Source organism: Brachypodium distachyon, chromosome 1 (assembly GCF_000005505.3).
Source record: "Brachypodium distachyon strain Bd21 chromosome 1, Brachypodium_distachyon_v3.0, whole genome shotgun sequence".
Classification (NCBI taxonomy): Eukaryota; Viridiplantae; Streptophyta; class Magnoliopsida; order Poales; family Poaceae; genus Brachypodium; species Brachypodium distachyon.
Window position 1 is genome coordinate 71,076,025 of NC_016131.3, and position 23,826 is coordinate 71,099,850.

General features: G+C 45.4%; 1 protein-coding gene, 1 long non-coding RNA gene and 1 other non-coding gene across 3 annotated transcripts; 1 reads left to right on the plus strand and 2 right to left on the minus strand.

The window, feature by feature from the left end:
• Nucleotides 1-607: 607 nt before the first annotated feature.
• LOC100838659 lies at nt 608-7,574 on the minus strand. Its single transcript, XM_024462921.1, has 3 exons — nt 6,927-7,574; nt 6,700-6,805; nt 608-6,578 (listed from the first exon to the last, which is right to left on the minus strand). The coding sequence occupies exons 1-3, from the start codon at nt 7,557-7,559 to the stop codon at nt 6,556-6,558; spliced, it is 762 nt and encodes a 253-aa protein (XP_024318689.1). The 5' UTR covers nt 7,560-7,574; the 3' UTR covers nt 608-6,555.
• On the plus strand, nt 7,572-9,224 carry LOC112272357. The gene is made up of 4 exons (XR_002966057.1): nt 7,572-7,812; nt 7,910-7,991; nt 8,156-8,275; nt 8,923-9,224. It is a non-coding gene; the product is annotated as an uncharacterized LOC112272357 (long non-coding RNA).
• A 4,518-nt stretch (nt 9,225-13,742) lies between these two features.
• On the minus strand, nt 13,743-13,890 carry MIR7766 (microRNA MIR7766). The gene has a single exon (NR_127056.1). It is a non-coding gene; the product is annotated as a microRNA MIR7766 (primary transcript).
• Between the last annotated feature and the right edge of the window lie 9,936 nt (nt 13,891-23,826).

Sequence of the window (23,826 nt, forward strand, 5' to 3'; positions counted from 1 at the left end):
CTGGAATGTGCACCTATCGATCAGTTCCTTACTGGAATGTTCAGAGAATGTGGAGCTGTCCATTTTGTGGCTTCTGTATCCATTTGGTGTATACTAGAGGCTCGGGCGCGCACTCTTAGGTTGTTATTTGATTTTTGCTCATTTATTTAACTGGGGAGAGGGAGCTGATTGGGACATTAGCAAGTAGTATTTTTTTTTTGCTTTTAACTCCTAACAGCTCGATTTGTACCGCTTCAGGCGAGCAAACTCTCCGATGAAGTTTGGTTTATACAAAAAAATAATAAGGTTGCAATACCTATTGAAACTTAAATTATATATTTCCTCCGATACATAATAAGATTTAGTACAACTTTGTACTAAATTAGTACAAAGCCTGATAAACTTATTATGGATTGGAGGGAGTATTGGTTTGTCAGCTTAAAGCATAAGAGTAGTTACAATCTCAATCTATGTTTATGTATGAAAATTACCGGTAAGAAACACAGCTAAAGAAATACAAAGAGATAAGTAATATTTTTCAGGTAGAACAAAATATAATGCATTCTCACAATCAATTAGCCAAACAACATATGATCTTATTTTACAAGAAAAAAGACAACTCCCCTTATGTCAGTTGTGCAAAGATGAAAATATATAGTGCTCTGTGATACTGAAAAAATAAAATAGCTACATTTGATCTTATGAATGGTAACAATAACGAATTCAAAAGAACCTTAGAACGCTAAAATTTAGCTTCCAAGAAAGAAGTATTATGGAAGCAGGTAATCTACACATGAGTGAGCCTCTCCTAACCGTGTTAGCGAATCAGAAAATATGACTATAAATATTTGTACAAACTGCATCCGAAGCAAAGCATCACCAAACGCAAGGGACATGACTTGGAGGTTGCAGGGTATTTCAACAAACACATGATCCGCATAAACAACATGGACCTGGTAGCAGTCAGCCAAGTAGGTAACGGAGTCGATACACAAGTTGCCGTGCACGGTGTAGTGGTTTCCATCTTGACTGCCACGAACACCACCACTGCAGTACAGCCACGGGTGGCACAGCTTCACCAAGTCATAGGCTCATAGCAACAAAGACCCAGGGGAAACTCTGCATCTATGACAAAGAAGACAAAGAAGAAGCACAGGCAACCAAACCACATTGACACATCTCATTGTGATTCTCCAAATCAGGGGTGCACAAAACTATAAAATGGAATCTATCATCAATTTCTTGTAAGAATATTCACATAATCATGGAAACTGAAGATAGATGATTTCTCTTGTACTGAAGCTGCAGTAAGAAATATTTCAGAAGATCGTAGAGGCACATAATTTCAGTCAACTACTTGTACTGAAATTAAGCAAACAAGTGAAATCTGCAAAAGCGAAACCCGCCACTATAGAAAGATGTGTTATTATGTAAAGAGGATGCAAGCAGGTCTGGCCATTTAGTTCAGAAAAGAATAGATGTGTTATTAAGTATTAATTCCTAATTATAAAATGGAGACGTGGGAGAACATTTTCTAAGGCTAACCTTAGTGGAGCAGCACTGATTCACCTGACTTGTTAGATAAGATAACCATTTCTGCAGCTTAAATGTTTTCAATAGCAAAGCACCTCCTTTTAACTGGATCGTTTTCCAGAAATACAAAACCATGACATGATCTCAACAAAAAAGTTTGCAATGATGAGGTAAAATAAATAGAACAACCGAAGAATGACTATTCTTAAGAGATTATTAACCTTCTAAATTACTCCTAGGTGTCTAGCTTAAGAAGGTTGAACTCCAGTTCAACAGTTGGAATGTTCCGTGGCAGAGCTCGCCACTGGTCGGATGATGTCCTCACTCAAATCCAACCATACAATTTTAGAAAAAGAAAATTTCTTTGAAGAAGGGCAACATCTAGTAGCAGCCATCTAGTCATATTTTATTTTCTCCAAGTTCTTTTATTAAGTAAAAAGAACATAGCCAACCTGAGTTTTAAACCTTGATAAAAAGAACAGAGCCAATCAGCTAAATTGGCCTTCGGGGCAACATGAATCTACACCTTCAATATTCGCACGCGTCTCTTTGTTACTAATTATCCATAAAAAGCAAGCTAAATATACAGACTTGACAAAATTTATTTGATTTCCTAGAAAGTTCGGACTGACTTCTGAAGAAGAGATTTCACAACGTCCAATTCTACCAATCCAAATTCTACAATTGAATTGTTAAATGGAGCTAATTCTATTATCTGTGGCCCTTTAGAAATAACAAGCTAAACAGGAAAGAACGGCAAAACAGTGCATTGGTTGAAATGACTCCACATGCCCCAAGCCTGAATCATTCAGCTCAGGGAAGCAAAAATTAAGCATCACGGGTGCTAAATCCCACAGTTCAGAGTAACTATACGAATAAGATGCAAGCACAACGTACTCACCTCTTCAAGCACCAATCCTGCACCAACTACTCCACAACTGAAAATCAACAGAAAAGAGATTTTAAAAAAAGAAGCAAAATAAATTGGAACCAAATCTAAGATGGGGATGCTGGTAACATCGATGGATAGAGGATTGAAACGTAAATATTCACTTAAACATAATAATCAACAAATGGTAGCTTAAAACTATTTGGCGTTGGCATTAACACAAACATGTGTTGGGCAACATACACACGGTGTTGGGTAGAATACATGAAATTAACTCATTTGAATCAATGGGAAAATGGCACATCAAAGCATTACTGAAGCAAGAGTATTGACCAGCAGTGAGGCAACAAGATCAAACTCTCAGTTTCTCCCTTTTTTTTTGCCATAGTCTGAAAATAAGGCAGCATTCTGAATTTTTTATGATAGAAGCAAGATGGCAAATATGAATGTATCGATCCACAAACGTTGTGGATTAGCATATGGCCCTGGAAACAATCTGCCACAAAAGCTATATATGTGCCATGCAGCTCAATGATTTTTCAGACAAAAATCTAAAAGGCAAAGAACATATTAGATGACAGGTTTAATAACAAAGCAGACCTTTGATGCGGCAAAGAAGGATGAAGATCATTCATAGGTCCAGAATGGAAAAGAGGGTTAACTAATTCACGGGTAAAAAGTTATGAACTATATCAGCTATGGGGCAGAGGTTTTTTTTCCCCCCTATGGAACTGCAGCTAGCCGATTGATGTCAACATTGTATGGCAAGAGTCTTTATAGTCTGATCACATGCTGTTTGGACAGCAAAATACATCAGGGTTGCACCATCCTGTATGACCAAAATTGAACCGTTGGTTGATGGACTTAACAAAAAAAATATTTACAAAGGACGTGAGGAATCTATAAGCTCAACCCACTGCAACAATGCCTGTCGAAGGCAATATACCTTAACATAAATAAAACAGCCGATGAGGAGTACAAAGAATAAAACTGAAAACATGCAATAATCACTTAGCATCGGAAAACATCCATAGAATATGGTATATCAAGCTGTTTTGAAGGTAATCATTTTTTCCCCAAACGATCCATAGGATCGGATTACCGAGAAACACCTTTATTTAATTATTCCAAGTGTCAATGAAATATCAGATGTTATGTTGCAAGGGAAAAGATCTGTATTCCCTCTTATGACCATTGCCCAAATTCGAATTTGTATTAAAATTTAAAAGCAAAATGCCATTGGAGTTTCTCACACCTTAAATTTCCAAAGCTATACCCTGACATGTACCAGTGGCACAAAGTAATAAGCATCAGCATGCACAATGTGAGAACACGAAGAAACTTCCATTCTACTTTTGGTTGTTAAGCTAACAACCTGATCCCATGGAACCAAAAATTTCCTAACACTTGATGGCACTCACTTGTTAGATAATGTTATTTCCAAGCAATTTGTGAAGAGATAATTGGTACAAGCACGTGAGAAGAAACAATTGATTGATTACCTCACGGTTTGCATACATCATTGTTGCTCTCCACTCCATTTACATGAGCAACAGCACAACACCCTGCAGAATACAACTCTGCCAAGCACCCATACCAGGATTCAGGTCTCTGTGTATTATCCCATGAGCATGTAGACATTCCATTGCATGAGCTATATTGAGTGCACAGCCTATTGCAAGGATGCAAAGAAACATAGGTGGACTATCTGTTTCATATGTCTAGATAGAAATGTTCTTTGTTCATTTCAATAGGGAGGATGTGAAAATGAGGTATATGTACCTTCAGAAAGTACGAAGTCGTTCCCGTAAACATTAATTCCAAGGAATATCATATGAGGGAAAGTTGTTGAACAAATATTAGAAAAAAGAAGAAAAGGGGGGAGCAGAGTAATGGGACAAGCAATACAAGCAACACCGAGGCCTAGACAGAGGAATGCAGAGAGGATGAATTTGCAATTTATACCTATGCCCCCAAAGCAGCCATCAAGATCTAACTGGTTTGTGAAGATCACCCTGCAGGTAAGAAAGCAAGTCACAATTAGAACACCATACTAAAATGAAGAACCGCTGTTCCCCCACTTTGCTGCTCCCAGTTTTGTGTCCTCGTATAAATGGTAAACAAATCACCAAATCAGAGTTGCAATTCTGAAAATATGATATAGCTGCACAGCTTTGAACCATTAGAGAACTATATGCATTTGTACATATACTGTACGCTGAATCAGGTATTCAGAGGTGACCTGACATTGTTAATAAAAAAGATGGCAACAAATAGAAGCTAACGAATATTACCCTAAATTCTGCTGCCATATATTCCATGACTATCATCCAAACAGAACTAAAACTTAAAAATTTGAAGTACTAAAATGTATATACAAAACCAGAAGTTTTATGGTTACCACTGCACAACAATGTTGCAAGGATAAAAAGGAATAAATGATTTATGTATCACTCAAGGTCTTAGTTTTCCAAACATACACACCTCAAACTCTTATCTATTCTTAATAAAGAACCAGCAGCATCTGTCACTTAAAAATAGCAAGAGTATCGGGATACGGGGATAGGTGTACACAAACTGAAACCAAAATAAATTGAAACGTACATACTTGTTCACATGTGGTTTGGCAAAGAAACAAATTGAGCAGCTTAAAGATTAAACCAAGTTAGGGAAATAAGAAACAATGACCAAGAATTATGTACATGAAGAACGAGTGGCACTCTAGATAGAACATTACTGAACAGTGCAATCTTTCACCGAAATTAGTACAAAAAATGCTCTTCCAAAAGTTACAGTATGCAGAGTTTCAGATGCAATAGCAAAAAAAAATGAAAATACACGTGCCTCATAAAAATAAACAAGGGTTACTGGATCAAGTACCCATTCATTCGCTGGCGGATATTTAGTACTGTACATGCGTGGGAAAAAGGAAAAAAGCTACAGGTCCTGAACAGGATCAATAGCACTTGAAGAATTTTTCTGTAAGCTCAAGTAAAACAACCCCTTCACATAGAAAGAGCAAAACAAAGAGGCGTGCGACGTATACAATCATGTACTGCGAGTGCTTGTACATGCCAGAACAACACGAAATACCAGTATGCCACCTCTTAATTAATACTTTGATAGTTTGGTGGTATAATGATCATTTTTTTCTCGAAAACACCGAACACTGCGTCATTTTCATTAAGACGCGAGAAGCGCAAGTACAGCCAACAAGTCGGAACAAAGCGGAAACAAGAAAATGAGAACGAAAAGGAGCAAGTATAGAGCAACACATTTTCTAATGATACTCACAATTCCATAGAGCAATCTGTGGTTATAGGGTACATCAGGAGCCAGAAATAAATTAAGTGAGAAAACCGGAGGTGAGAGCCTACAACCAACCTTGTGCAGAGCAATGATTCTTCTAGATCTTGCGGCATTTCTTGGCATATGGGGATCACCTGGGATTCAAACACCAACCTGCCTCCTTTTGGCATACCTACTAGATGACCTGTACATTGCTTTGTCAATTCCTTGGTTGCAGGTAAAATAAAGGTGTACCGTGCATAATTAAATAAACAAGTCATTTGTTTCACTCCCTCTGTTCGATAATTCCTGTCTCAAATTTGATAAAAAATGGACGTATCTATTTCTAAAAAGTGTCTAGATACATGTAATATTTCGACAAGAATTATGAAACGGAGGGAGTACAAATGATGACCGATTTTGAAAAGGTAGATATCCTTATAGGCCAGGGTAACACACGCTTGATAGCAAGGAAAGTGTTAGCTTGCCCTTAGTTGGTCCCTAGAGGAAACCCATTTGTGTAGGTATCGATGTCTCCCAACGAGCGACACAAGATACAAAGAGGCCGCATAATTCAAAATTGGAATAAGAACACGGCGCATCTGAAAAAGGGGCAGGTTTGCTCTGCTCGGAACATACCTTGCTCCAGAATAAGATTCATAAAAAAAGACATTTACTGCCTTGCATATCTTGCCTTTGGATTTACAATCCCTTTAATCATGTGTGAGAGAACAACCAAATAGTGCTCATTGGGCCTGAATGCTTTACTTCATGTGTAAGACACGTCAAATACTACAAGATTTATTGTACTGACAAATCACACGAACAATTGTACCTGCGGAGGCGCTCGATAGAGTCCTTGTTATTCAGATCACACATAATTGAGTAGCTGTCAAAATTGAGCTCCATATTAACTCATGTCCAGTGCAACGCCTCTATTCACAGTGCATGGTGAATATAGATGTAAGTGAAGATAGCTTCCAGGATCAATCAGCAGTTATAGGACATACTTGTTCTAATTGCAGGATTGACTGGGGATCCGTCTTCATTCTTGAGCTGCACCCTCACCCTCACCCTCCCCCTCTGAAAGAAATCTCGCGGATACGCCTTATCCTGCTGAATATACACCATAAGCAGTCCAAATATCAAAACCTAGAAAAATCTAAGGAAGAGCGAAGGGAACTGGCAGTCTCGAACTACAAAATTTCAACAAAAAGAAGGGGGAAAATATGGGTACCTCAATCTTGCAAGGGATCTTGAGGTAGGCGCAGCTGTCCAAGATCTCGTTGCAGGTTGGATCGGCGCAACCGTTGGCGGCAGCCTCGACGACAGTCTTCTTGGAGTTGAGGTACACCGGGTAGATGATGTTCACTTCTTGATGCTGCTCCCGCCGAGCAACATCCAGTACCAAAATAAGAGAGATTAAAGTACTAATGGATGGGGAAAACACGTCGCCGCCTTCGCTGCCTCCGACGGCGACCCTCCCTCCGCAGCGGGCTCCCTCCCTCACCGGGGCGCCTGCGATCTGGTAGGAGGAGGCCGGAGAGGAGGACAACGGCGGTGGTTGGCGCGCACGGCTGCGAAGCGGCAGCGTGTGGCTGTAGATGCGGGTGGCGCGGCTGTAGATGGGGGTGGGGAAGAGGATGCGGCGCCGTGGCGGCGGCGGATGACTCGGGAGAGGCTTGGAAGCTACAGACTGAGTCGAGTGACCTGTTTTTGTCAAATGATCCCGAATTGCAAGAGAACCTACAAGTCCTGTTATCGTTCTTAATTCGATAGCCACGGGACAGCCGTTTTGTCGTCTCTCAGCCTTTCTTATACCTGCACTGACCTCAACGGTATCCAACCAGCTAAAAATATCTATACCCATTAGCTCATCACGCAACAGTTCTCTTGGGTTGACTGAACCTACCTATCCGAAATCAGCGACCAGGGACAGAGAGCAAGAACCCACCGCTAACCCACAACCGCCGGACACGTGAGAGCAAGACAAAACGACGGGTCCCACAGGGACGCGAGGAAAGTAGCAGCCCAACCCCCCGACGACACTTTGGTGAACAGTTGTAGGCGACGAGGCACCCTCCATTGTTCGCCCTTTCACTCTCACTTGATGGTTTAAATTGGTAAAAGAATTAGCTTAACTCTATATTTCAGTTTTCAACTGAGCTGTTCCAAGTTTTGCCATCTTAGGAAGGACATAATACAAAATTATGTGTGCAGGAAAATCACTTTGCTGCACATTTCTTTTTATGCAGACAACCTCCATAGGAATCTGGAATTTTGGAGCTCTGAGCTGTTCCAGGTAAGCAGGTTGAGGCTTGAAAGTTTTACCACCTTACATTTTACATTTTACAGGACTCAGAAAAGCAAGTCAGGGCACGGGCTACCTAGCCTATGGAGGCCTATGTAGCTGGTTTTTTTTTGAGAACTATGTAGCTGGGTTCATAGGTGGTGGTATTGCTGCAGCTGGTGGCATGTGACGGAAGGGCGCTCCACATTTTCACAGGGCGATCCTCCCCCCTCCCTCCCCGCTGCTCTCTTCCCGGAGAAGATTGGATCCCCGCCGTTGTAGATCTGGGTTTGAAGGTTAGTCCTGATTCTAAAACCGAGATCTTTTTACTTATTGGCTTTTCTTGATGCTTGTTATTCCGAAGTTTGATTTCCTGACAACTGAATCAATGTATCCGCAAGAAACACTTGGGTTTTAGTCCCGTACCATTAAACATGCTTCTCATTCTTGTTTGTTTTCCCAAAAGTTTTGGCTCGGTTGGGTTTTAATATTGATTCAGCGGTCTTGGCATTCTTGCTTGTTTTTCCAAAAAGAAGGTTTCTTCTTGCTGAATCCATGCATCAAAAGAAACACTCGTTATAAGCGGCATATCTTCATGAAAGAATGCCAAGGGTCTGAACAAGTGCAGTTGTTGTGAAGCTGGTTCCACGCAGTCACGAATCTGCAAGAAAATGATAAACATTCAAAAGCATTGGTTCATGAAACTGCAAGAAAAGTAAGGCATTGAGGTTTCTTTTTGATTCGTCCATTCATATGCAAGGAATGCTAAGCATATGATGAAGTGACTCCCAGGCTATCTAGCCACCCCACCTTCTCTGCCACACACCTGTCCACATTTTTTTAATTTCTCTGCCTAATCCGTGACTCCTTCCTCTGCCACCCACGTCCTTACTCCTCTCCCATCTCTCTTGTCTCACGGTGTTTGCTTGGGTGTGCATCTCAGCGAGCAGAAGAGAAGAGAGGAGGGGAGCAGCAGAGTTGAGCCAGAGATGGAGGCGCTGAGCAACGACCCACTGCCTCCACCCGCCGCCGGCGAAGCCACGTCCGCCTCCCCGCCCCATGGACGGGGCCGTCGTCCCGGGCTCCTTCGCTGCCGTCCCCGCCGGCCGTGGGCTCAGCCCCGGCTGCCCGGCTTCCCCCGATTTGGTATTTTTTTATTTTGGTATTTGTCACGGAACCGGATTAATGTAAACGGATTATCTTAAGCTTAATGGTATAATTGTCCACTTAAGGGCAATTGCACAATCAACCCAAAAAAAAATTACAATATAAGTATTCGTACTTTCCCAGCAACAAGCAAGGATGTACACATATCCAAACGATACCATATCACAAACATACATAGAGAAGTAATATTTCAGTTTTAATACAGCGGAGTCAACGTTGTTACAACACAAGACTTCGATACTTACCGAAGCAAACATCAGAGAGTAGCGGCGGAATAAGATACAACTTGCCATAAGATGGCTTGAATAAACTCAGCGTGACGCTTAATTGAACACACCACACACAGGGCTCAAGGCCGACGTGGGTAGAATGTCTACTGATTCTCTTCGTCGTAGAACTCGTCAAGTCAACTCTCCTAAACAACAATGGGGCAAGGGTGAGTACTTAGGATACTCAGCAAGACTTATGCCTACCAGTGTTATTGTTTAAATAATTAATTAACATCATGTATTAATACAAGAGATTTGACCGAGATGAGTTTTGAGTCAAATAGGTGTACTTTTAGTCGAGGTACATCTACGGTAAGCACCTACAGCAGTACAATGGTCATCTCCCGGTTCTATTGCAATAAACAATACTGCAACAGGAATATAGGCTATCTCTAAGCATACATTGTTGCTAAACAAGTTTTATTCATTTCTTTCGATTTCAAATGTAATCATCATCTAACTGCTCAGGTATAACTCGGCTCCCGCTGGTAGACCTCCTGTTAGCCCTACGTCCAGCCATCATGCACAACAACACAGACTCACAAGTCACCTCACAAGTTACCTCACCAGTCCACTCGTGTCACCTCAGAATCATGTCATCACCAATCATCTCATATCCATCAAGTCACCAATCCAACTCCAACCAGTCTCGCAACACCCCATTGCCGAGACTACGGACTGACACTCATTCCGTGAATACCTAGATAAGGGGCATAACCAAGCATGATCGTAACCGTGGTCACGGCTATTCAAATAGATTTAACCCTGCAGGGGGGTACAACTTTACCCTCACGACTTAGTCACACGGCTAATCGCCGGCCCAGCAACACACACATGAGTGTTTACCGAGATAACTAAGACAATCCCGTTCCGCCCAACTTGACCTAATGTGGGGAGCCACCCGTAAGAGTCTAACCCGGATCACACCCCCTAGGCGATTAGGTGGTATCCGGACCCAAAGGTTGCGTCAGGCCACCCGTAGGTGGGCACGCATGTACCTGTCCTGCGGACTCCTCGTCCAACTCCAAATCTCAAATCTCAAGTCTCCGTGTTCCAAATCAAAACAAACACCGCAACTGAAACGCCTGTGGCTCCCACGCTAAGACAAGTCAGGATACCGCCCATACAATACCGTGAGGTTGTACGCTAGTGGCTTGGATCAACATCGCACGTATCTCGGTCCTTAACTGACCTAAACGGGATAAAGAATCAAATGACGGTACCCGCTCATGTCTGATTGATTTTAGTTGCGATTTTTAATTATCCCAAAGTCTCATAGACCATCACACTAACATTCTTCGCCAACCCTGTTCTGGCCAGAACAGCCTGTACCGTCTGGCCGCTAAGTGAAGCCCATCACAATAGAGGCCCAATCCATTTGTTCTGAACAGAACAGTCAGCGACGTCCGCCAAGTGAGATCTATCCCAGACTGATCGACTCAGTCGCACTAGTGGCACGCTACCGACCCCACGGTCCGCCGTGCTGGCCCTGACGTCCACTAGTCGACTATCCTCAAGTGAGACCGCAATCGTATCCCTGGTGACTCATCCACGACCTAACCCCCCAGGATCTCAGTCTCGATGCCCACCAGCTGATACTCCTAGACACCGACATAGGATCGTCATCCTAACCCATTGCATAAAGATGATCACAAGTGAAAGTATAAGGATCACAACTAAAAACAGTAAACGTGAATGACTAGGTCAAGTCGGCATCGACAGTAACCGAATCAGACACCATGGCATGCCATAGTAAAACAGTAAAAGTGAACGATGGTATTACGCCGGAAACTACTCGATGGCGGTACCGATGCGTCCACCATGGCATCTCAACAGAAACGGTAAAGTTCATCCCGATCAGGGGTCTTCTTGCTTGCCTGAAAAGTGGCAGGGTAGCGACAGGTTCCTCGTCGTGAAAGAACTCCTTGTAAGGTCGAGGGTCCTGCTGGTCGTCAACTACTCCGGTTGTCGTGGAACACAAGTAACAATACACATCATACAACCGGGCACGATGGCCAAAGCAGTAAACATGGCATGCAGGTGTATAAGTATTGAGAACGTCGATCGACAGCTAAAGTAGTATACTCGTCGCGGCTTAGGAGGGGGTTCTCCATTTTGCTTCGGGTAGGACATTTGGATATTTTGAAAAGTCTCTCAAACCAAAATCACACAATAAGCCAACCTATGCATACATCTAATGGTATTGGGATTGTCCCAAGCCATATACATGGAATTTGTGGTCTAACTATTTTCTCACCCAATAAACTAATGCTAGAAATAACTACTAAGAGCAATTAAGCATCTAAATACATAATACTAAACATGGCAGCAGCTTATTATAGCTTAGGAAAAACATTTTAATCCTAAGTGAGCTAATCCCATTGGAATTACATTTTTATGAAATACCATATCATTTCTACACGTTTTACAAGTTGGAAGTGTGCCTTATTAAGCTCATAAAAACCATACATGCTAACTTTTGAACATAACAGTACCGTAATAAGGTACTGAGCAGTAGTACACCCTAATATAAGTTTTCGAAACAAGTTTCACCATTTTCTCGTTTACAAAATAATTACTAGGGTTTATACAAGCATTTGCACACAATAATTCACATAAATAGTTATACTAACCCAAAACTCCTGAAAACAGTGGGGCTAGGTACAGGGCTCAAAACGAGTTTATCAAAACTGGTTTCACAATTTTTGAAGCTCTGGAAAATCCTCTATTAATTAAATAAGCATTTTCCTACTTCCAAAACACTTAGTTCATGTTTTTAATACAAGCACATAAAGTTTATACTAAACATTTTATATAATGTTTACTAAAATAAACTATATGAAATTATGAAGCTAATGCCACTGGTTCCACATTTTTAGAAATTTTCTATAAAAAGTTATTAGCTTTTTACTCCAGGGGCAGATTCACTGTAATTACTGTTTTCCCATTTTCCTAATTTTATAAACACCACAGTGGCTGTCATGTGGGGTCCGCACGTCAGGGTTTTAATATTAAAGGTGAGGGGCAAATTTCGGGTGTCCTACTGGGCTCTGGCCTGGAACAGGTTTGGGCTTCGGCCCATTTCACTTTTACTCTTTCTTCTTTTATTTCTTTTCGTTTTTCCTTTTTGTGCTTGGGCCGGGAGCTTGGTGGGCTGGCATGGGACTCGGGCGGGGCCTCGGTCGGGCTGGCTGAGCAAAGCCAGTGGCTGGGCCGGCACATGGTGCGGCCCACCATGGACGAAGGAAGGGCTGGAATGGCGGCGGCGTTCCGGGCGCGTCCATGCCGGTCGCGGCGCGACGCAGCGTGCGCTGGGCGCGACCACGCAGTGCGGACCGACGGGGCGGGCTCGCCGGGAAGCGGCAGCGGCGGTCTACGGCTACGCGGGGGAGAAGAAGAGGGGAAAAGGGCGGCTCACGGGGAGGTGCTTGAGGTAGGCGATCGGCACGCGCGGGACGAAGAAGCAGTCCGTCGAGGGAGACGCGAGGCCGCGACGGAGGCACGTCGGAGTTGGGGAAGATGGGGAGCGATCCGGTCCGTCGGGAAACAGCAAGGCGAACAGGGGTCCTCACCACGTGCGCGCCGGCACGGTGAGCCCAACGGAGGCAGCGGCTCGGCGTGTAGTGGGCGGAGGAGGCGGGGCGTCGTGGGGGTCGCGGCGGCGGCGAAAGGCGTCGATGCGGGGGCGTCTCGGGCAGGCGCGGGCTCGGGCGAGGGCGGCAGGGGCTTCACGAGGCCGGCGCGGCGCTCCTACGCTTGGCTGCAGGGCGAGGGAAGCTCGGACGGGCGGAGCTGGTCGTGGCAGCGCGCGGCCGGACTTGGAGAAGGATGGAGCGGAGCAGGGAGCTCGGGGCGCGCGCGGCTCGACGAGATGATCTGCCTCACCGGTGCGCGCAGGCACTGCGAGGCTAACGGAGCCGTCGGAGAGGCGGGGGAGCGACCGGAGGAGGCCCGCGACGGCGGCAATGCGCTGCCAGCGGCGATTCTCATGGCAGGGGCGCTGCAGGACGCGAGGGAGCGAAGCGAGCACGGGGGCGAGTTCGGGGAGGCGGAGTGGTTCTTTCTCGCACGGTGGCTAGGCCAGGGAGACGCGGGAATGGCGGCCCGGGCGGCGGCGGTGTGCGGCCTGAGACGGGGAAGACGGGTGCGCGGGCGGCTTAGGGTGCGGGGCGACGCGAGGGCTCGATGCGGGGGCCGGCGAGCGAGAGCGAGCTATTTTTTTTTAAATAATACGATTTTTTTAATTATTTTCAAAAATAATATGTGTTTTTCAAAAATTTCAAAAATAATGTGGTCTCGGCCTGTGAGGCCGATTGGGCCCAGTCGGCCTGACCCAAGCCGCTTAGTCCCAGTCAGCCTCGGCCAGGTCGCCTGCTCAGCCCGCGGGGCCCCCACTAGGCAGTCGGCCTGGCCCAAGCCGACTAAAGCCCAGTTGGTTTAGCCCAGGCCGACTGGCCCAGTTGGTTTCGGCCAGGCCGACAGGATTCAGTCGGTTTGGGCCAGGGCGATTTTGGGCCGATTCGAAGTAATTCCATTTTTTGTTTCGGATCCTTGCGGTATTTTGAACTAAAATACTCGACAACTTGGGCAAAAGTAACACGCCGAATCCGATTGAAAGTAATTAGGCTTCGCCGCTAGTTCGTTGCATGATCAACGCATACACGGTCGAGGCCCATTTTTTGTATCGAATCTTTGCGGTTTTTTGAACTAAAAGACTTGACAACTTGGATACAGAGTAACATAAATCAATAATGTGCTGGATAATTTTTGTGTCCATTCTTTGCGGTTTGTTTGAACTGAAAGACTTGACATTTGGATAAATTTGGATAAATTAACATACATCGATAATGTGCTGGTTACGGAACCAAGGCACGACTAAATTAACATACATTGGTAATACCGTAATTGGACATAATTAAAGATAGCAAATACATTTGAAACACAATCACTGCTGTGTCCACTTAGGCCATTTTCCGGTCATATCGCCACGTTCTTCTGCAGCTTTTGCCACGGCGGCTCTTTCTCTTTTCCTCTCCCTTTCTGCCTCACGAGCATCCTTGCGCCTTCGTTCCTCCTCTTGCATCTCAAGCGCTTTCTCCCTGTTTTTCCTTAGTGCTTCGTCAATCCAACGATGTTGTTACTCCCTATGCTCTTTCATCTCTCTGTTTTGCTCCTCTTTCTCCTGGGCTGCAGCTTTTTCCGCACGCTCCTCTGCGTGGAAACGCTGCCATGCATTTCGGGACCTTGTTTTGATCTTCGTGTCAATCCAACGATATCACATGCATAGGGGCGGAGGAGACTGCAAAAAAGCCTACTGTTACAAATCTGATATGACACAGAAAACATGTTTTAGAACACCTAAATGTGCTTACCGGAGGCTTGTCATACGGCGAAACCGGGACATGTGGTTCATACTCATAGTTCGCGCACATGAAAAACCTCATGCCCAGCTTATCTGAAAAATCTGTCACCTCCTTCACCTTGCATAGATTGCCGCACCAACACGTGAGATGTTCCACCCCCCGAGGCAACATCGCATCTTTCATCCTCCTCGGCCTCTCGCCCTGGTCCGAGCAAGGATGCTTGGATGATTACCGGAGATGAGGTATTTATAGGCTCTCAAACTCATTCTCCCGCCACCATTTCCCACCTCCTTTTCCAGCCACCGTTTCCCGCCTCATTTTCCCGCCAGCGTTTCCCACCTCCTTTTCCCTCCAGCGTTTCCCGCCACCTTTTCCTGCCACCGTTTCCCGCCTTTTCCCCCGCCATTGTTTCCCGTATATTTGTATCTTCTGTAACTATAAAAGACCGTCCAAGGTATTGAAGTGTAGTCTCACCATTTCGTCTGGGAAGATGTCATCCGGCTTCCCAGATGATCGTAGATTTTGGTCAGGTATGTCCCGAGAGCTATTGTGGTTAGCAGGTGATTTCAAGATAGATAATAGGATAGTTCCATGGGACGAACTCATTAGTAGTGACACCCTACTAACTGAGCTGAGCCACCAATTATATAGGTGCAATTTCCCATTGAGAACTTCTGCAGAGATACGGCAAGAACTGCTAAGGTTGCACGAAAGGTGGAAGAAGCACATTGAAGGTAAGAGTGAGTCATACCTACAATGGGCTAGAAAACATCCATTGTTATGGGTTGAAGAGGAGGAATCCGATGAAGATATCTTCATGCCAAGCAAAACGGGTAAGAGTTCTTCATCGTCCAAGGGGAAGAGTACTGCACCATCGAAGTGAAATAGCACATCATCGTCCAAGGGGAAGAGTACTGCACCGTCGAAGGAGAAGAGCACATCATCGTCTAAGGGCAAGAGAACTTCATCTTCGTAGCGCTAGAGTTAGGTTATCTTATTTTAAGTTGTCGGTTTTAATTTCAGTCTTTCTATTGCATATGTATTTCAGTCCTGCCGTTTTTTATATGCAAATGTAACTTGAATAAAAATGCGAAAAATAGTAACATGTCTCTCTCATACATAGGTACAAATATGTCTCATACATAGATAGAAATATGTCTCATACATAGGTAGAAATATGTCTTATACATAGGACCTACATGCAAATATCAGGCACGGCGTCTGGGACGGCGTTCTGGGGGTGCCTGTGGCGTGGTCCAGCCATACCTATGAGGTGGCACAACATTGCACGGAGGAATCACGGACCCATCCTCACGATACTGTGTATCCTCCGGTGAGGGGTCTGGTGGCGGAGTACTGAACATCCAGCGGTGTTGGACAGAATAGTCCTCTCCTTGAGCGTGATCCTGCTCACTACCCCACGAGGGTTCGGACAACGACGACTGATGCCCGTAGGCTCCAGCATGTGGGAAAATACTTAGCATTAGAATTGTTTAGTAGTCATGGTAATGAACACAATAGATAGAAATATACATACCCTGTGGCTGGGTCTGTGGACGAAACTCGAAGTTCATCCTGGGACTCTGCTGGTGCTGCCATGCCGAACCTCCAGCCTGAAAAGAGGGGGGCTGCTGCTGCCACGCCGAACCTCCAGCCTCAAAAGAGGGCTGCTGCTGGTGCCAATAGTCGAAAGAAGACTGCGGCTGGTGCCACGACGAACCTCCGGCCTGCTCAGGAGGTGGTGGCCTGGGCGTCGACTGCTCTGGTAGACGTGGACGCGGGTGGTGTTGGGGGTGCGGTGCTTCCTGCTGACGGGGCCGCTGCTGGTGCGTGGAGTGACGAGGTGGCCGTACGGACGCCTGGTGGTGAACGACGTCCGAAGTGCGGGTGCACGTGATAGCCGTGTAAACAGAGCGTAGCTTTTCCTCAATTCGTCTAAGCCAGGACCGGTGCGGCTCCTGTGATAGTAGAAGTGGACCGGTCGAAAGCGAACGTCCATACGCAGCGAACTCGGCCTGTAAATTCTGTGTCAACTGAGCCTGCAATTGGCACGAAGAGTATTACATATATATGGCAAAGTACGTAACAAACACATGCATTATGTTAAGAGAAGATACTTACCGCGTGCTGTCTAGAGCCTGAAGTAGACTGGCTAGGGTACATATCTTGCAAACTCAGCTCGGCTATCTCCTGGGGGTGAGAGTGCCGAATGATGTTCAATCGGGTAGCTGTCATGTACCTCTACAAATATCCGTTGAATAGATCGAGATCAAAGGCCTCCAATGGCCAAATCTGTGTTGTCGCAGTCTCCCACTCTGTGACGTACGACTGAACCCTCTGCAGCCATTGAGTCTGGGTCCTGGTACTTCCCTTCCTGGTAAACCTGAGATCGCAATAGAAAGTTGAACAATTAAATTGTGGACAGATCTGGACGACAATCATAAATTGCAGAACTGCACATACCTGTGGACGATCTGTGGAAGTGGATCCTCCGTCGGTGGAGGAACGACCAACTGGCGTGTCCCAAACTGCCTCATGACCCTCTGCTGGGCCATCTCCTCCACGCAGACGTCGAAGATGATCTTTGATTTTGTCATCCAGTAAGCGTAATCTCTCGTGCAGACCGTGGACATCCCGCCAGGGTATCGATCATCGATGGCATCCTGTGTGTACGGCTCCCAGACAACCGCCTCAGAGTGCAACACGTCGAACTGCTCGTTGAATGATGGGTAGCAATTCCTGACCTGATCGTGTGCAAAGCGTCTCTATAAAAAAAAGAAGTTAGCTTCATTCATGCTTTATGTAAACTAATGTATGAATTTCACATTCGACATACCTTGCTACGTGTCCAAATTGTCGCGAAAGTAGGCAGGTCGATGTGTTCTAAGTCAAACAATTCCTGCTCAGGGTTAGGGTGATCACCAGTAACGTCTGGTCGGCCGATAGAAAACCTCTCCCACGACTAGAGCCGCAACAATAAAAGACATCCAAGCAGGGCTGACATGGGCGACGCAAGCTGGCAAGCGTTGCACACACCTCGGTACGTAGCCGCTAAGACGGCCGAACCCCAACTCCTCTATGTGATGTCGTCACCACAAGTTGCATTCGCGATCTCTACTGCAATAGGGATGTAACGTGCGCTAATGGTGGTGACGTGGTTCTCGGTGAACATCACCTTCCCGAGAAGCCACATTATATATGCCTCAAGGCTTCGAGTGATCTGAGGCTCAGTCATTTGGGTCTCTGGATACCCAAACTTCTGAATCTGCATGCAACAAAAACCAAGTGTTAGTAAACCCATGCAAGTACATGAGGTATGCTCTTAGATATATTAACTTAAAACACATCGATCTAACCTGGTAATTGAGCAACCAATCTAGCTTAGGTCCGTGAGCCTCTGAGGTGAGTGGCCCAGCTCCGGCAAGAATACCTTGAAAACGTAGGGCACAAATTAACACATAGTTCCACATAGAGTACAAATTAAAACACAGGGCACAAATTAACACATAGCTTGAAAGCGTAGTGCCATACCCTCCTGCCAATCAGCTGGTGCCTGCAACGGTCCTATGGGATCACCCACCAATGGTAGTCCCAGCAGCATCGACACATCCTGGAGAGTAGGAGCCATCTCTCCCCAGTGAAAGTGAAACGTGTGTCTCTTGGGCCTCCATCTGTCCACTAAGCAGCTCAGCAGCGAGTGGTCAATTTGTAGCCGTGTAGAGTTGAAGCCTGTCGTCGCTCGTTGCTCCGACACCGGGGCGTGCAGCCACGTCCCCCTTTTAGGTTCGGTAGGGGCGTCTGGGGCGGAGACACGGTTATCGCCGGCACGGCCGATGAGGCCCTATGGGGCCGGTGAGACCAAGTGCCAAGAGGGCGCTCTAGTACCAGAACAAATGCACACCCATTCTTTTCCCAGGTTCGGGCCACCCGGAGGTGTAAAACCCTACGTCCTGTCTGTCTGAACTGATATTGATTGCGGATCAAGCATTTACAAGTTTTTGCCGGGCCAGTTCCCGGGCTTCCTCTCAATGTCTAAGTACTCCTTACTATTCTCTGCTTGCTGTCCACCGGAACCAACTGACCAACTCACTATCCTCCCAACTGTTTGACCCGTCAACCGTCTAACCCCCTTGACTGTTGGCATGGGTCCTCCTTTTATACACAAGGGGATGCCACATGTGCCACGGTGCATGGGCTACAAGTGTCCAAAGGGGAGGCACGCAATTCTCCCCGGCTAGCTGGTGGCATGCATGGGTGCCACCTCCGCTGCTAGGGGCCTAAGTCCCTAGGGTAGGATTGGACAACCACTGTTCTTTGGATCGGACGGGTAACTACCCGTCGGTCGGCTCGTTTACTGAGCCGCGCGCCTTACTCCTTGCCTTGGTGGGACCGCGCGTTCCGTGCCCGCCACGCGCCCGCACGGCGCTGTCCAGTGGGCCCCACGACCCGAGGCGGGGGCACGCGTCCGGGAACCCCCAGTCCCCGCAAGTCGACCCGGGAAGCACCCGGGCCCAGCGCACCCGGGAACCTCCTCCCGGGAAGCAGCTTCCCGGGAGGTGCCTAAGTGGGAATATTCCTTGAAGCCCCGCTAGCCCCTCTCGGGCTGGTAGCTTGCCGGGAAGCTCGTCGGCGCTCCCCGGGATGAGACCTTCCCGGGAACCCGGGGGAGGGGCCCACGCGTCGCGCAGCGGTGGTACCCCGGGTGCCACTGGTGCGACAAAGCCTCGTCGCTCACCCTCTACCATTTCCGCACGAGTTGCCTCAACAAGTCGTGCGGAAGGTAAAAGGCCAGCCCACTTCAAACTGCATAAATAAAATGGACATGCAAGGGATGAATAAATAAAATGTAAATGCAAGGGATGGTTGAATAAAATGTACATGCAAGGGATGAATAAATAAAATGGACATGCAATGGATGATTGAATAAATACCGCTGAATCCAGGCAGGGTGTATCATCCAATTTTCCTTAGGAGTGCGCGTGACAAGGGGCTCGACACTATCAGGATACGCCACCAATCGAGCAGCCCGATGCTTACTCTCAATCTCCGGAGATAGCAATGATACTTTCTCCATTTTGTACCCGCAACATTTATAAACATAGTTAGACATACAAATTAAAGTTAAGCATAGTTAAACCGAGAGTACATATTAAAACATAGTTGAACAAAGCGTACAAATTAATACACAGTTCCACACAGAGTACAAATTAAAACATATGGCAAAAAATTAACACTTAGTTTCACAGAGTACAAATTAAAACATAGTTCCACATAGAGTACAAATTAAAACATAGAGCACAAATTAATACATAGTTTCACATATAGTGCACATTAAAACATAGAGTACAAATTAAAACATAGAGCACAAATTAACATATAGTTTCACATATAATACAAATTAAAACATAGAGTACAAATTAACACATAGTTTCACATATGCATGATAAGCCTAGTTTCTTCCTCAGATGGTCCTGTTCCAACTGCTGTCTATGCAGCCACTGCTGCTACATGTGCTGCTACCACTGCGTTTCGTGCCGCTGTCCTCTCCCTAACATGTTTCTTCGTGAACTCATCAAGATAACCACGTATCCTAGTGTACTTCCATTGTTGGTTCTGTTTGCAGAGTTTCTTGAATAGATTCATAAGTGACTTGTTCATGAACTGCAAGAAGAAGTTGGCCCCCAAATGCCGCATGCACCAACGACTCTGCATGTCCTGCCATGGAGTCTGTTCATCAGGCCCAGGGTTTGTCAGTGTCCTTATCACACTGAGTATGCCTGCATGTCTGTCATGAAGGATGCACACATTCGGCTTATCATGCACAACTGCTCTCTTGAGCTGCCTGAAAAACCATAACCAACTTTCAGTGTTCTCACCCTCCACGAAAGCAAATGCGAGCGGAACGATTTGATTGTTGCCGTCTTGACCAATGGCGGTCAAGATCTGCCCCCTGTATTTGCCAGTGAGAAAAGTGCCATCTACGCATAACACTGGTCGACAATGATGGAAAGCTTGGACACATACACCGAAAGTGAAGAACAGTCATTGCAGCACCCTCACAGTTGGATACTCTGGGTGCAGGAAGTGTTGGATGTCGACATAGGTGCCTGGATTACAAGCTTGCAGTGTATGGAGGAGGCGGACAACAGAGTCGTACGAGTCGAAAAACGAACCAAATCTTTCCTCAAGAGCCCTCTGCTTAGCCCTCCAAGCCTTGCCATACGAAATGTTGTACTTAAACCTTACCCTGACCTTATGCATGATGACCTTCACTTCCATTGCTTTGCTCTCCACTATCTCCGTGTAAAGCAACCGAGCAAGAAGCGTCGACGAGAGGTTACGATGGTCTTGAGGGATACTGGGAATGACACATGTGTGCAACACCAAGTCACTCACAACCCAATCTGTGTCATACTTAGGAACATAGCCATGCACCGTCCTGGGACATATTTGTTCACACTCCATTGTAAGATATTTTTGTGAAGAGACTGTTGTTTTGAAAACCCTTTGCGTGGACATTGCCCAAGCAATTATCGCATCCTGCAGATGTTTCTTGTCAGGAAATCTGGCACCCTTCGTAATGTTGTTCTGATGATATTGCCATGCAGAGTCGTGCCCATCGTTGATGGTCATAGCTGAAGAGAAGTGCTGATTCCATGATGCAGGAATCGGCACCTCCTCTTCGTCCGACTCATGAGATTCATTGTCATAAGAACTACGACCATCTGTATCTTCATCCTCCATCTCGTTCTGCAAGTGACCATCTTCTTCGTCCGCATCTGCCTCGCTAATGTACTCATCCTCTCCTACTGCCCCGGAGCTCTGGCCTGATTCATAACCACCACCTCCAGCATTCGACATAGAGTTTGCATTGGACAAGTCATAACTTGATTCACCCTCGCCTTCAGCTAGATTGGTCTCATGAGCGACAACCTGGATTAAGGCGACAGGTGTAGTTCCCCTTTTCTCGCAACTTTCTAACCAGCGCACCCACTTTGATGTCCGGTCTATCGGCCTCAAAACCTAGAAAATATTTGAACTTGACTTGCTCCACAATGCTTGCACACGGACGGTGTATGTTTCAGGATTGACTGCTAAACATCGTACCAACCATTCCTGCAACTGACTAGACGTCCATGTTTGAGGGGCTGTTAGATCCAACTCCACATACTTAAAATGACTCAGATCAGCTCCGTGCTCGGTTGTTAAGATAGTACCCGAACCGTAGTAAAAAACAAACTTCACTACACCGGACATCTCTGATGCCTAAGAAAATGTTTAGACGCGTCAAATACTAAGCAGTACGGCATATAAAAAATATTATGACGCGTCAAATACTAAGCAGCACGGCATATTAAAAATATTAATACGCATCAAATACTAGACAGTACGGCATATTAGATATTAGGGTCAAATACTAAACAGTACGGCATAAATAAAATCTAGCCTAATCAAAACATATTACTACCGGCCGTACTATTTGGACGCGTCAAATACTAAGCAGTACGACAGATTTAAAATATTAATAGGTGTCAAATACTAAACAGTACGACATAAAAAAAATCTCGTCTATCAAAACATATTACTACCGCCCATAATATTTAGACGCATCAAATACTAAGAAGTACGACATTAACCGTTGTCCAAAATAATGAGCACTACCAAACGCTAAAACATACTTCTGGCATCACCACCATTGCTCCAATTAAAACATATACATTGCTGTACAGACGTATCCTCATAAACATATACATTATAGGATAAATACGTGAGAGATTAGGATTACCCTTGAAGCGTGTGAACCCAACCTCGAGCAGCCTCACAGTCACCGGATGAGCACCACCACCTCCAAACTCCTCCAAACCACCACCATTGCTCCAACTTTGCACCACAAAATTAGCTCTACATGGCCAATGAAAACAGTAGATCGAGGTGTCTTTGGGTGCCAACTAGGTAGGGGATGCGATTTTGTGGGTTAAATGGGATCAAAGTGCACTAATTTTGGCTAGAAAATGGGGGCATTTGAGGAGAAAATGAAGAATACAGAAGAGAAGAACCTGGTTGTGGCTGTGAGAACGAGCAGAGGAGGAAGAAGCCGGTTGGGCCAGCGCTGGGCTGCTCGGGCACGCACGGGAGGGATGGGAAGGGAAAGTGAAAAAGGAAAAAGGGAAAAGATTCCGGCCAAGAACCCACCAGGCCGCTTTTGGCCACGGCGAGGCCGACTGGCCAGTCGGCCTGGGCGAAGCCGACTGGGCTTCAGTCGGCCTGGACCAGGCCGACTGCCTCGTGGGGGCCCCGTGGGCTGAGCAGGCGGCCTGCAGGCCGACTGGGCCTAATCGGCTTGGGCCAGGCTGACTGGGCCCATTCGGCTTCGCCCAGGCTAAGGCCGTATAATTTTTGATATTTTTGAAAAACGCGTATTATTTTTGAAAATGATTAAAAAAATCGTATTATTTAAAAAAATTAGCCGAGATTAGATCCCCGTTTTTATTTTTAACCGAACCGGTACGCACCAATAAGATTGCGACACGTGGCACCTATTTTATTAAACGAAAAATGTAATTTTAATTCCCGGAATAATTAGAAATGGCACTTTTGCAGAAAAGCCCTCGAATCTTCAAATGATCATATCTTTTAATCTGTTTGGCCAAATTTGATGATCCACATATTTCTGGAATACTTAGGAAATGTAGAATCTTTTGGCACTGTCCAATTTCAAATTTGAATATTTGAATCACAGTCAATTTACAGAATATGGTTTAATACCATTTAAATCATAACTAAATATTTAGAAGTCCTTTTTAAATAAAACCAGTGCCCAATTTTTTTTTATTATCCTCTATCCATTGAGATAGAGAAATAAATATTTTGAATTAAATTATTTGACTGATGCCAATTAAACCTTATTCAGGGTTTTATTTAATTGTTTTTGCCTTTTGTTTAAAACCCTAAAGCATTATTTTTAATTACCAATGCTTAGGATCAGTTGATCATCCAAATAAAAGAAACCCAACCATGTCACATGCTTGCATCACATCATAGCATATT

What these genes read in the sequence shown, in the direction of transcription:
- LOC100838659 (XM_024462921.1), bottom strand. Translation starts at nt 7,559, where the DNA reads ATGGGTATAGATATTTTTAGCTGGTTGGATACCGTTGAGGTCAGTGCA. An exon ending in AGATCCCTTGCAAGATTGAG is followed by an intron (nt 6,806 to 6,926) that starts GTACCCATATTT and finishes GTGTATATTCAG; the next exon opens with CAGGATAAGGCGTATCCGCG. An exon ending in CAATCCTGCAATTAGAACAA is followed by an intron (nt 6,579 to 6,699) that starts GTATGTCCTATA and finishes CAATTTTGACAG; the next exon opens with CTACTCAATTATGTGTGATC.